At 37.0% G+C, this 15,362-nt stretch overlaps 1 protein-coding gene across 9 annotated transcripts in view; it reads right to left on the bottom strand.

Annotated features, from left to right (window-relative positions):
* The window catches only part of NRXN1 (neurexin 1), a 1,679,151-nt gene that overhangs the window by 1,489,921 nt on the left and 173,868 nt on the right, over positions 1–15,362 (bottom strand). For 7 of the 9 annotated variants that reach the window (XM_040430258.1, XM_040430259.1, XM_040430265.1 and 4 more), the window contains exons 3-4: positions 4,101–4,130; positions 3,331–3,342 (exon numbers count right to left, since the gene is read on the bottom strand). The exons of 1 other annotated variant lie outside the window; for it this stretch is intronic. In XM_040430258.1, the coding sequence (XP_040286192.1) occupies positions 3,331–3,342; positions 4,101–4,130 (42 nt within the window). The remainder of the gene's footprint in view (positions 1–3,330; positions 3,343–4,100; positions 4,131–15,362) is intronic. One more of the 9 variants, XM_040430262.1, reaches the window with a different exon arrangement.

Raw genomic sequence — 15,362 nt, 5'->3', positions numbered from 1 at the left:
TTTACTGAGAGAGTAGTGGATGCATGGAATAGCCTTCCTGCAGAAGTGGTAGCTGCAAATACAGTGAAGGGGTTTAAGCATGCATGGGATAGGCATAAGGCCATCCTTCATATAAGATAAGGGCCGGGGGCTATCCATAGTATTCAGTATATTGGGCAGACTAGATGGGCCAAATGGTTCTTATCTGCCGACACATTCTATGTTTCTATGTTTCTATTGATTGAAGCAATTTCCACAGGATATTGGACACAGAGGTTAAGAAAAAAATTTAAATACCAATAGTTTCTGCAAAATGATAGTATTTTATGTCATAGTAATACAATTTGTGCAATATAGGTATTGGAGAAATATCTCTGACTATTACAAGCCACAGAGACTCATACAATAAGTTTTATAGAGGATGCTCCATTTCATGTTTTTTTAATCAAAAGTCATAGTTACATGGATATATTTAAAATAGATACAAACTGGGAATTCACCCACCTCTTATGTGTTCTACTATCCCTAATTGGTACCTCTGCAGCTTTCTGTGAAATTGCAAACCATGTAATCACATGATTATGCATTCAAAACTACACTTCACAAAAGGCATCACTGTTCACCTGAGTGGCAGATCGGCAGATACAGGGCAATCACTGCTCACCTTGTGCTGTGAGAATCACAAAAATGTGTATGCACCATGCCACTGCATGAAGTGAAGTGCACATGTGCCTCTTGTTACAAGAAGACTTCTGGGGGACATTACTAGGGCCAACAAGGTTAAGACCATAGGAGGTCAGATCTTTGAGCAAATCAATTTTAAATACACTGTATGCAGAAATCAGTTGAATTGACCATCAGATTCAATTTAGTCCAACTAAATTTGGTCCAAATATAGTGTCCCAATTGCCCTGAAAAGTCATGGCAGACACTCGGAGGTTCCCTAGGACTATGTTCAACTACTTTAAACCACTTTAATGCTAAGACAGCATTAGTAATGTGAAAATTACAGTGACATATATGGCTACAGGTAAACACATGTAACAAACAGAATGTTTAAAAACACACTACACTACTAGATTTTTTTCTAAATTAAAAAGCAATCTAAAAATTTTCCTGTGCTGTTGGCAGATGTCTTTTACTTTGCCTTCTTATCTGTAAAATCGTGGGAGCCATTTTGGATGAATTAGGAACTTGAATCACAAAAATGTGGGATTCCTGAAAATTAGAATCTTTTGCGAAATTTGGAACAAATTGAATTGAATCATCTCTAATGATATCATTTTTTAAGATGAATTGTTTTATTATAACTGGGTCAACAGGGCATAATTGCGATATTGGAAATACCTCTTTAAGTTGTCATATTTCTATGAACAAATTTCATACAATGATACCCCGAAGTTATAATCACTTGTTCCTTGTAAAAATAACTTACCTTTGAATAAACAGAATTTCGACATAATAGCCTACTATTTACTTTATAATTTTCAAAATATTTTAGTATTCATGAACGATTCATGAACATAGACGACTCCTTTCAAATATCCTTTTATATTTCTATACTAACTTTTAAATTAACCTATTTAACCAGTTAAAAATAATTATTTGCTAATCATTTTACCCAATTCACCAAATGTGCACCGGTCTATAGAAAACAGCAGCAGAATTAGTTCATGAGTTGGGTCTTAAATTTACCAAAAACAATACTTGAACACAGCAAAGCAATTTGTTCAATGTGGCATAATGACTGTTGAATCACAAATCAATATGTAAATTGACAGAAATTAAGCAAAAAACATTTCAGTTGCAAAATTTTAATTTTATGCAGTTCATTTTTCATTAAAATAATATTTTTATAGACCACCAAATTTATCACACACATTACTTAGTAAATTTCCTTAAAACTGGATTACAGTCACATTCTGTTCTCTGCATCATCACACAGCGTAGATTACAGTAAATGCTCCATTGTTCATACATCTCAATTACTTTCGTGGAAAATCAACCTGACTGTTTTGGCGATTGTTCTAGTGCTACTTTGAGACATTAAACAAAACATAATGGTCTCTCTAGAGTACATTGTAATTAGATACTTTTTATCAGCTGCCCTGGGAATGGTAGTATCCCCTCTGCATCACCTATGGACATCAGAACATAAAATGGATACAAAGGGAGACCTAATAATCTTGAAGTTGCCTTTCCTTAAGAATAGGATTTGCAACGGTAATCTCACTGGCATTTTTGGACATTTTAGAGGAAAAATAAGGTACATTAAATTAAATACTGAAAAATAATTCAAAGGAAAACATAGGATTGTTAAATGGAGGTCTGCAAATCACTGGTTTCAGCAGCTATGTGCTGTATAAAATGGCATCACCCTTGGCCCATGATTGCTTCTGGCAAGCAAATGAAATTGGCAGGAAGCACCAGAGCCACAGAACTAGAGAAGCAGGGAATTTAACAAGTGAGTACTGTGTTTTATTGTTTTAAATTATTTGCTTATGCCAGTTTACTTTGTTTATCTATAAGAAGACCTCATTAAATATGTGTACTCACTAGGGAGTTAATGTCTGTATCCCTGGTGGTCTAGAACAGTTGAGGAGTTCATTTACATATGCCTGGCAGTCTATAGCAATAAAGGTGTTATTGTTAGTGTCCCTAGTGATCTAGGGCAGTGTAAAGGTTATTGTCTATATTCCTGGTAGTCTAGTGCATTGAACAAATTAATGTCAGAAACCTGAGTGATCTACACCAGTGCAAGAGATAATGTAAGTATCCCTGATGGTCTAGGGCAGCAAAGGAATTAATACACTCAGAGGCCTGGGACAGCAAGGCTATTGATTCTAGTATCTCTGGTGGTCTAGGAGACGGAAAAGGTTATAATAGAGGTCTAGGTCAGTTAATTTGATATTACTGGTGGGTGGCAGTAGAAGGGTTTATGCTGCATACCTGGGTTTCCAGAACGGCTCACCTCTCTAGTCTCCAGTGTTGTTCTGACTGTAACAGGAAGCTGAACACTGATTTCATGGGTATAAAAATGGAATAGAGAGAACTGTGCAGTTTTAACTATGCACACAGTTCTCTCTATGATAGAGCAGACTAATTCAGGATCACTCTGCCTGTTTATTATGAGGGAAGCTCAGATAGACTGAACAGGATCTGAGTATCTCTTGTGCTTATGAACTGCCACACAACTAAGGGGGAACAGTTTGAAGAGAGAGGGTTCCCAGGCACTTGGAAAACCACCCTTGTTATTCAACAATTTTTATCTAAAATATTCACATACTTTACATTGAGACACATTTTGACAAACACGTTACACATCTATAATGATAAATTAAAAAGTAGTACCTTTACTTTTACCTAGCGATTTTGATGGAATGGTTCCATGAAGAAAGCATTTCCAGACAACGAAGACAGAGGAAAAAAAATAAAAATAAAAAACATTCATGAATATATGTAAATGCAATCATTTGCTAATAAACAATGCTATTGATGAGCATGTGAAATATGATGATGATGAGGATTGAAGGATGGAAATGCATGGCCCAAAGACTGGTGCACATTCAACCAACCTTGGACATGCTCAAGACATCCATGCTCTTTTTTAAAATAAAATTAAAATTTGAATGACGCAAGCAGATGGCACACTAGCTACTTCACGATTAACCGGCAAGATGTTTGCATTCCAGAGACAGCTACAATGTGCTTTCAGAGTGAACCAATCAGCCATGCATCAATGAAAATTAATGGAGCCTTCGCTGGGTACAATATGATAAACTGAGAGTTTCTTATTCTAAATAGCGAACACTTTTTTTTGTCTTGGCAATTTTCATCCTGTCCCTTCAGCAGTTTATCCCAATCTGAGCAATACACTTTTTTTTTTTCAATCAGCTGCTTGATCTGTTCCAATTGAGTTCAGTTATTATATTGCAGAAAAGGAAAAGGATATCAGGAGTGAGCACAAAATAAATAAGGATGTGGCTAAAATAATGTGTCAAGTTTTGCAGTCATACACAGCTTAAAAGCAATTTTGCCCATCGTTGCAGTGAAGGACTGAAGCAGCTACAGAACAGTAGGAAACAATGAAAAGCAGAGTGGAAAAGGAACAGAGCCCATACCTTGGTCGCCCATCATCAGGTGTGCCAGACCTTAAAGGGAAACAAGAGCATAGTCAGCAAAGCACAAGGGAGATTGGGAAGATGTTGCCACAGTAACAAAAAATGGTTTGTGACAAACAAGTGGTCTTCCTGCACAGTATCTGCATTTCAAAATCGAAAAAAATGCATACTGGTTTTCAATCCCGATGGACAGACTCAGGGATAAAGAAGTTAATTGCAGTCTACAAACTCTAGTTGACCCTATGTTTCATATATTGATATTCCCAAAAAATATCAAAAAGAAGAAGAAATAAAAAGGAAGAAAAAATGCATTTGTAGGCTAACGAAGAAGATCGTCCCAAATGTCTTTTTGTTTTTCTTTTTTTTCTTTACTTTTGATGATTTTATAGTCAGCAGTTACTATCTCTTCATTTTTTATGTTTAAGAAGATCATCTGATATCAGGCTCATCAAAGAAGAATCTGACAAATGGGCTGGGTCTGGTCTTTTTCCCCTCATTAAAAATGAGTGCTTCGGATCATTAAACAAAAATAAAAAATTATTTAACACTGAAATGGTAATATGGGAGAAATCTATATGTGAGTCTACATGTGATCAGTGGGCCTGTATAGATGGAAGGTAATATGTGTGAGGTCAATGATACAAAAGTGAGGCATTATTTTCTATGAATCTCTTCAGAGGCAAATGTTCCTTCGAAAAAGTAAAATTGGTGAGACGTATTAAATACACATCTCTTGTCACATCGGTTTTCATACAGCATTCTGTGCAGGCTTCAAAGAGTTGGCTAGAGAGGAAAAAGTTAGCCAGAAAATTTTAAGCAAATTGCTAGACAGTTGAGTCGTCTTTAATACATAAAAACACCAAAGGCTACAGAAACTTATGATTTTTGGGCAACAGTGGCAGATATGGAAGAATATAAAGTGTTTACTTAGCAAGCAAGAATATGAAAGCAGAAATGCACAGTCAATAACCTGAATGGACATTTAATACAATGCATTGTGGGATTAAAGGGGTTTTATGGCATTTTTCCTCTGGATAGGTCATCAGTATCTGACCAGTTAGGGTTCCGATACCCGAGATTATCTTAATCAGCTGTTTGAAAAAGCACATATGCCAAGCTCATCCCCATTGAAGTGAATGGCGATGAGCTGTGATACCAAGCACAGCCACTATACTATGTTCGGCACTTTGCTTGGCGAGGTGCAAGAAGGCTGCAGCACTTCTATGAGCATTAGTGCCTTCTCAAACAGCTGATCGTCCCGATCGTCAGACCCCCCACCGATCAGATACCAATGATGACCTATCCAGAGTATAGTTTTTTTCTGTATGAAGGTGAAAGAGAGAACCTTTGTATCTTCACATGAAAGCAAAAACTAAAATAGCTACAGTATGGCCCCATAGGCTGTTTTTGTTGAAGTATTTTGACTCCATACAGATAAGTGGTTGAATGGAGCCATAATACATGTGTGTGCACAATCCATGATTTATGAAATGTTTTGTAGGCTGGTATATTATTCTTTCCACTATTTGAGCACATAACCATAATATAACCAATATATAAAACCTTATATTGCCAAATGTATTTGGGTCATTTAGTAACCAGTAATATGCCTATTTTAGGTGTATTTCTGGCACATATTGTGCTGCACAGGTCCTTTGTGTCACAATCTGCGACTTTTCCCTGCTGACGTAAGGTCTAAAAAATTGGGTAGGGAAAGGGATGGGTGGTTAGGCCCATCTCATTTACCAATTTGTACACCTGGTTTAGGCGTAGAAAATAGTGTAACTGTAAGACAGTTTGGAAACTGTGTTACATTTAGGCACTGCGGTGGATCCGCCAAATTCATGTAGAGGCCGGTGCCTCTACATAACTCCCGCAGATCCACCGCCAACTATAGGGGATATTAAGACCAGTGTCTAAAACGCTGGTCTTAATAAATGACTCCATTGTTTTTATATTTTCCATTAAAGGGGTATTCCCATCTCAGACATTGATGATGCTAAGATATACCCTTAATGTCAGATGGGTGTGGGTCCCACCTCTGCCATCAACGTCAGATAGCTGTGGCACATATCTCTAAAACATGACCCCCCATACTGAAGGAGAGTGCACTGCTCAAGAGGAGACACCTTCTATTCATCACACTGTGGGAGTTCCAAAAATAGTTAAACTCTGACATAGTGGTGAATGGAGAGATGGCCGTGCATGTGCAGTGCGCTCTCCATTCACCGCTATGGGACTTCCAAAAATAGTCAAGCACAGTGCCTCTCCTTCACTTTGGCGGGACCATTCTAGAAATAGCAGCAGGTCCCAGAGGTGAGACCTGCACGTATCTGAAATTGATGGCAAATCCTAACAATATGCTATCAATAGCTATAGGTGGGAACTCTTTTTATTGGCGTCTTTTTAAATTTAATTTATTAAAATTATTTATTTAAAAGACCAATCAGAATATATAGCTGCAGTTTTTGATAAAATCAGTGTTCATGAAAGGTGTATTCCAGTTTAAATTTTTATCTTTTTTTTTACTTATTTGTTTTTATAATAGGAAATAATGCACTTTTTTAATCTACATGCATTTAAAATTCTGTATATATATCTTTATAATATCAGGCAGAAGAATGGTATAGCCCATGTATCTATGGCCTAACTGAAACATGGCATTGGTCATGTGACACCCTACACATCATGTAATCCCTGACATTCAGTAAGCAACAGTGGTACATGACATATATGTGCTGGACCAGACACATCAATGTCATACGTAAATATGACTAGTAGTGGAATCATTATTTTATTGTGGTCATTACTGTAACTACATTACTGTGTGTATTTACATGGTGGCATATATCTAGGTGATGTAAAATGGCTGCTGTTTTTAGTAAAGTGCACAAAAAACAACACAGATCTATTTCTACAAAGAGACTGACAGACATGATGTTGAGGTACTGCTGCCAGTAGTAATACTGTATATACCATATATGTTCTGTTCCCCAATACACAACTATTCACCTGTTAGATAATTACCTGGGCAGATAACTAAAAGTAGGTCACATGATACTTGTGAAGGTCACATGATGGCTCACATGCCTGGTGCCATGTTTAGTCTTATCTAGCTCTACTAAGGATGCAGTTTACAGAACTAAAATGGGTCATACCATTTTTTGCTCTTTATGGAGAGGGTACTACATTGATATAATAAAGGTCTGTGAGCAAAATTTAAATAGATATATCATAGAAAATTGATAAAAATCCTATTAAATTTAAACAAAAATTCCTCTTTAAATGTAGATTTGCCTTGATTAATTTCTATATGCTAGACTAAAAATGAAAAATGTGAGACATTCATTGTATAGACTAGACCTCAATAATATGTTTCATAATATCACTTAGAACACCTAAAGATTATGATCCTTCAATATTAAACATCTACCACCAATATGTATGATAAGTTACTCCAATAGAGTTGCTTTTTTTCACTAAATATTTTTAAGCAAATTAAATTGCACATGATAATGTTATACAAATTTGTGATTTTTTTAAAATCATTTGGTTTTAAAAAATGTTATATTATTATACAGAATACAGAATTTGTATTTTACATATCATGTATAAGGTTTTTCAGGATATTTTTTAATTAATATATCTGGCAGAAAGTCATTGTAAGAATCCTAAAAAAGGAATCGAGCCTAAGGATATTTATTTGCTTAAATTAAATTACTTAATTGGTATAAAGTGTTATCATTTATAGCTGGGAAGAGATTATTTGTTATTATTATTATTAGTAGTATTATTATTATTATATTTCTTTTTTTTAAAGTGTAATATTTTAGGTTATATTTACTTTAATATATAGTTATTAAAGTCAATAATAAATAGATGGATTTATTGGAGAAATATGCTATTTACAAGAAACAAAGCTCTTCTCTTATCAATTATAATAAAAAGGCTACACCTGGGTGATTGATGAATGATAAGCTTTAAATGGCTTAATGTTTAGTGTAGTACACAGAAACAATAATTAAGATAAAAATAAAACACTTGTCATACACCGGCGCTTGCACTTATTTAAACCTATGCTGCGGTACCGCAACGGTATCGCCACCGCTGAAAATCAAAAAATGATGTAGGCAATATATGTATTAGGTACGGCGCGACGTGTACCCCCTCCTTTTTCCCTGCCTGTTGGCACTTAAAGATACGCAGTATACAGTAATACAGAAACCCACAGATTGGTAAATACCTGATCCTGGGTGTTCATCTGTATAGGCTGCTTCGCCTGCATCTTTCTAGATTTTCTTTTTTCTCCCTTCTTTTTTCTTCTTTGGTGCCGTCCGGGATGAAAGAAAGTATAGGAGGCTGGACCCTAATAGTTTTTGTATGATACAGAGCTTGCCGCGGCCGGTGGCACAGCTCGTTTTTTTAAAAGGCCGCTTGTTCGCGCCGCGTGACGTCACGGCAGAAGCTACGGTGGACTAGGAGGACCAAAGTTACTCCAATGCATTTCGAATAGTGCTCTATTCTTCGTCCACCGTAGCTTCTGCCGTGACGTCATGCGGCGCTCCGTGCGAGCGCGAACAAGCGGCCTTTTTCAAAAACGAGCTGTGCCACCGGCCGGGGCAAGCTCTGTATCATACAAAAACTATTAGGGTCCAGCCTCCTATACTTTCCTTCATCCCGGACGGCACCAAAGAAAAAAGAAAGGAGAAAAAAAGAAAATCTAGAAAGACGCAGGAGAAGCATCCTATACAGACGAACACCCAGGATCAGGTATTTACCAATCTGTGGGTTTCTGTATTACTGTATACTGCGTAACTTTAAGTGCCGACAGGCAAGGAAAATAGAGGGGGTACACGTCACGCAGTACCTAATACATATATAAGATAAAAATAAAGCGACTGTTAAAGTAAAGATAGAAAATACGCCAAACTTTCCAGGTTTTTAAAAATGGTACATAAGATGGAAAACATGAAATAAAATGGCCAAGTAAATAAAAAAAAATATCTGAAATAACTCTGCAATAATATTAGTGCTGGAAAACAAAAAAGTCTAAAAATTGGCAATAAGATGCAAAATACCATATCTAGCTTCAAAAAACTAAATGTTTCCAAATAAAGAGAGAAACAATGACTGCAGGAGGGAGACAATAATATTCACATCAATCTAGAGTAGAATAAAATGTGTGCAAATTTTTTTAAAATGTAAAAAACAAATAGGTTAAAATCAAAGTGTGGAGGCTGCTAAGAGATAATGCTAGTGGATTTGGTGACTGCCTAGTATTTAAAATGATTGTCCGACATCCAATAAAATTTAAAGGGGAGCTGGACAGTGTTTCATGGTGGCTAGACAGAGGCTCAGTAGTCAATTATCAGGGTACTTTCACACTTGCGTTGTTGGATTCCGGCAGGCAGTTCCGTCGCTGGAACTGCCTACCGAATCAGGAAATCTGTTTGCAAACGAATACCATTTGTAGACAGATCCGGATGCGGATCCATCACACAAATGCATTGCAATACTGTTCATTGCAATCTCTCCGGTTGTCATCTGGAAAAAACAGATCCGGTATTTATCTTTTTCACATTTTTAAAGGTCTGCGCATGCGCAGACCGCAAAACCGGATCCATTTTTCCAGAACACTTGGGGCCAGATCTGGCATTAATGCATTTCAATGGAAAATAATGCCGAGTCCGGCATTCCGGCAAGTGTTCAGGAATTTTGAATGGAGAAAATACTGCAGCATGCTGCGGTATTTTCTCTGTTCAAAAACCGTACAGTGACTGAACTGAAGACATCCTGATGCATACTAGACTGATTGCTCTCCATTCAGAATGCATTAGGATAAAACTCAGTTTTTTTCCCAGTATGGAGCCGCTAGGATGGAACTCAATACCGGAAAAGTTTAACGCAAGTGTGAAAGTACCCTTAGTGTGCAAATTGAGGTCAAAGTTGAGGTCCTTGATTGGCCCAAAGCGGTCATATATAGTTGTATATAAAACGTCATAATTAACAGTCATGGTGTTGGAACCAGAACATTGAGAAAAGGCTAGTGGTTTTCTTTTCTTTCTTTTTGCTATATTTTGAGCACTGTCCAGCTGCCCTCTGAATTTCTGGGGGATTCTGGACAACCTCTATAAATGCTTATGTTCTTCCTATCCACTGAAATCCATCTATTTTTTTTGTTCTTGTAGTTTCAATTTAACAAACTTTAACCAATACACTTATATTAAGAATGTGTACTGTTATGTATGGCAGGTTTCAGAAGGCTGAAATACATCAGCATTTTAAAGCGATAACTCCCAGATCCACTGTTCTTCTATAGAACCAAACTTAAATAGGCATTCCCATGTCATCTGTTCATGCCTGAGATTGAAATACCTGTCCTATATCATGGTCTGAAGTGTCCAGGTTTACAGAAACAGCTGATCAGACTGTGCTAGGTTGTCTCTGTAGCTCCTATAAAGGTAAACGGGAGGTACAGAAAAGTATAGCACAATGAGCTTTACTATTTCTGCAGATTTACATAAAGAGCTTGCCTCTCTGTACTACATGGTTTCCATAACTCCCACTCACTACTATGGGAGTACGGATAGTGTAGCACAGAGCAATTGGCTGTTTCTGCAACCCCAGTCACTTCTGGCCACCACACAGAATCAATACTCAACAGGGGTGTAGCTATCAGGGAAGCAGGAGAAGCAGCTGCTACGGGACCCAGACTAAGCAAGGTGCCCAATTGGAGGACAAATGGATTTATTTTTAGGGCCCATGGGGCAGGGAATATGGTTCTCCTAGTCCTAGCAATGGTATTACTCACCGCTCCCTGGTCTTCTCCGGACGCGAGCACTGCACTAAGTCCTGGCAGCACAGAGCTTTAGGATGGTACGTAGTGTACGTAGGAGCCCACTATGATCTGACGTTGTGCGACATCAGGTCACAGTGTAGCATGTGCCTAGACACAGGCTGCACAAAGAGTGGAGATGCCCGTATGAGGAGAAGAGAGGTGCGTACTTTTTTTGTTGTTTGTCATTAAGTAAACTAGGGATGGGGGGGGGGGTCCTGTTAAAAAATTTGCTGTGCGTCCCAGTCAGCTCTAGTTACGCCACTGATACTCAGATCTCAGTCATGAATGGCTAAGATCAGGACACTCCCTTAAATTATAGTGATCTATAGCCATTTAAGTTTCCGCTTCTTAGTGGGTCCAAGTCTAATGGCCAAAATACAAATGTAAAATGTAGCCATAGTATGCCCGTAAGAAACCAGTGTAAGGCTTTGGATGAAAAAAAAAAAAAATGGAATCATTTTCTTATACTTATAAATTTCTAAATTTAGATTTGTCTAAAAACATAAGTAAATGATTAAAACTACACTGTGTGTATAAGTACAGTATAGTCTGGCTGCCAATTATTAATAAAACTGAGCTATATAACAAAATATTGATTATACACGAAACCTCAAATGCCAGTAAAAATTATAATTCTTAATGACAAAAAATACATGACTGTGTGTTACACATTTAATACATTCTGTTTATTTAATGCTCATGCAACTGTAGATGGAAATGGATAACTCGTTTGACAATTGCATTTATTTTTTACATAATTCATTTATGTAAGGATCCATTTCTTTAGGCAATATTCAAGGAGCACTCCAGGGGAAATGGATACACAGTGCTGTGCAAGGTATAGTGTTTATCTCTTCTCATTCTCTGAAGCTCTGTATCATGCACGGCACTCTTAAGAACTGCACTGAGCATAGCCTAGTATATCGGATTGGCTGAACATGTTCAAGGGTTGTCCAGCCATTGATAAAAAGGGACAAGAAACTCCAAATAGTATAAAATAACCACAGGTACTATACTCTCCTTTTAAAATGTCCCCACCAGCTAGTTTACTTCTGTGCCACCATGGCATCCCATGTCTCCATCACATGATCCAGCATTACCATTGGGATACCAAACCAAATCACATCACTAGTGAAGCAGATCTGCTGTGGTATCACATGATGGAGACATACTGGACCACATTTACTAATGCCACTGCACTTTATTACTTTCATAAACAAATTAGGCTTGTGAGAAATCCTCTGCACCTACAATAGTTCACCAAGTGGACATGACTGCTCAGAAAAAGAGTGTGGCGTAATATGTGATATTTAGTGCCAAAGTGTCACAATCCTGGTGTAAAATGTCTCAAATAAGCCAGCCAAGAGCTGGTATAGATTTAGAGAAAAGTGTCTATCACTGCCGCACATTTATCATCCAGCCTGTGCCCCTGTGATAAACCTGGTGCAGGTCTAGACAGTTGGTCTAAGTTTACTCCATCTATAAGATGAATAACTCTTCCCCAATGTCATTGTGGTTTGGAAGTAAACAAGCACCCGTGAAGACCATGGTCATCCAGCACAGGCAGTCAAATACACAAATATAGTACCTTTAGTTATTTAAAAAACCTATAATGTTTTTGACCATTTAAAACTTAACAGTGAACTTTTATCCTTCCTGTTATAATCTGTTTTAATTTTCTGATTGTAGATTTTTTCCTTCTGTTTCATGAACATGATTATGGGGGTGGCCATCTTGCCTGAGCTATTGTTATCAGAATTTAAAGACAAGCTTTACAGCAGCCTCCATGGGCCATAGACAAAACGGTTTGGAGGGGACTTATTTATCTCCATGGGGGAGTTTTGCAGACATGCTCTATGATCTGTGAAGAAGTTATTGTGCAGGGTAGTGAATTGTGACATCACCTATTTATATGGTAGAGCCTGTCTATATATATATATATATATATATATATACAGTACAGACCAAAGGTTTGGACACACCTTCTCATTCAAAGAGTTTTCTTTATTTTCATGACTATGAAAATTGTAGATTCACACTGAAGGCATCAAAACTATGAATTAACACATGTGGAATTATATACATGACAAACAAGTGTGAAACAACTGAAAATATGTAATATTCTAGGTTCTTCAAAGTAGCCACCTTTTGCTTTGATTACTGCTTTGCACACTCTTGGCATTCTCTTGATGAGCTTCAAGAGGTAGTCCCCTGAAATGGTTTTCACTTCACAGGTGTGCCCTGTCAGGTTTAATAAGTGGGATTTCTTGCCTTATAAATGGGGTTGGCACCATCAGTTGCGTTGAGGAGAAGTCAGGTGGATACACAGCTGATAGTCCTACTGAATAGACTGTTAGAATTTGTATTATGGCAAGAAAAAAGCAGCTAAGTAAAGAAAAACGAGTGGCCATCATTACTTTAAGAAATGAAGGTCAGTCAGTCAGCCGAAAAATTGGGAAAACTTTGAAAGTAAGGGCTATTTGACCATGAAGGAGAGTGATGGGGTGCTGCGCCAGATGACCTGGCCTCCACAGTCACCGGACCTGAACCCAATCGAGATGGTTTGGGGTGAGCTGGACCGCAGAGTGAAGGCAAAAGTATCAACAAGTGCTAAGCATCTCTGGGAACTCCTTCAAGACTGTTGGAAGACCATTTCAGGGATGACCTCTTGAAGCTCATCAAGAGAATGCCAAGAGTGTGCAAAGCAGTAATGAAAGCAAAAGGTGGCTACTTTGAAGAACCTAGAATATGACATATTTTCAGTTGTTTCACACTTGTTTGTTATGTATATAATTCCACATGTGTTAATTCATAGTTTTGATGCCTTCATAGTCATGAAAATAAAGAAAACTCTTTGAATGAGAAGGTGTGTCCAAACTTTTGGTCTGTACTGTATATATATATATATATATATATATACATACATACAATATTTCATTAAATTAATTCTTGTGGTGATAATCAGATGACTGCTGTACAGAACAACAAATCTCAACATATCATAGTGGCATGGGCAGAAACAGAAATTAAGATATTTTTTAAAATATAATGATGTGCAAAATAAAATAAAAAAAAAGCACTAACAATTTAAAAAAAAATATATGTAAATAGTAGGTTCTCTGCTAACAGATTTAAAGATGGATTCCCACATCTAGTAGTGCAACCTTTGATAAAGTTTTTAGGCCAGACATAGGAGGAAATAAATATATAGCCCTGTCAATTTAGATCTTCCTTTTGGATCCTTTCCTTTGTTTGGCTCAAAAATGGCATCAACAATTGCAAGTGTGAATCTGGCTAAAATGGGAGTAATTGCTACAGGTGAAAACAATTACTTATTTTTCCTAGAAAGAAAAAAAAATGACTTGGTTACATGCAGAAAATTTCTGCCAGATAATGTCATTTGTAATGTTAACGTACTGTATGTGACAGATGTGTAGAGTTACATTAATAGCTTGCTGCAACATCAAATGTACATACTGTATACTCAGAATTAGACTGGTCAAAAATATGCACCAGTCTGCAACATTACTGAGAAGATAGGACACAGCAATATGGAACATCTCATCTAATAGAAATGATAAATCATAGCAATTATTTTTTTTAAAATAAATTCCTTTATGAAATCAAAATACTTACCAGGACTAACTGTACGCTTAGACATAGAAAATAAAAAGGGACAAGGGAGGGGGAAGGGGGAGAAGATAAGGTAGAAAGCACCCACCTTCTACATGGTTGTCTTCTGAAAGCACATGACAGGGAAGGAGAGAAAAGGAGAGACATTCAGTAAGCGGCATGCAGACTATCACGTGCCATTGCATGTCTTCAGCATGCACGGCGTCAAACACAACATGCAAATGCTTAATTGCTACCATTCAAAGAGGGAAAGCAACAGGGATTAGATGTTTCTTTCAGTGTATGTAACATATAGTGAATCATTTTACCGTTTCTGCAATAGGTAAAGTTAGCATTTAGTTGCCATAGGCAATATTGGTTCTCCAGCGTTAAAAGTATGAACTGTAAAACTGTATATAAAACTGTATAATGCAGACCTGCTCATTTCGGGTCTACATTTTTGGTTTGAATATCCAAAGAAACCTCCTGGTCTTGTCTCAATGCAATGCAAGTAAATCAATAACCATAAATCCTCTTGTAACCTTATAAATAAGTGACTATGCTGTGATACAGGAAATCAATACACTCAGAATTCACCAAGTAGCTTTCCTAAATATAGATATAATGGACCTCAAGAAATACTATAATTATCATGAAGTCTCTCACAATAAGGTCATTAATATATAGATTAATAATCGTTCATGAACAGTATAGCAATGAAAATCCCTGCTATCCTAATATACCATAGATTTTGGATAAAAAAAAAAAAAAGCTAAATTGTAAGGTGCACCATGGCAACAAAGAAATCAATG

This window comes from Bufo bufo, chromosome 4, assembly GCF_905171765.1.
Source record: "Bufo bufo chromosome 4, aBufBuf1.1, whole genome shotgun sequence".
In the NCBI taxonomy this organism is placed as follows: domain Eukaryota; kingdom Metazoa; phylum Chordata; class Amphibia; order Anura; family Bufonidae; genus Bufo; species Bufo bufo.
This window is presented reverse-complemented; position numbering and strand designations above follow the sequence as displayed.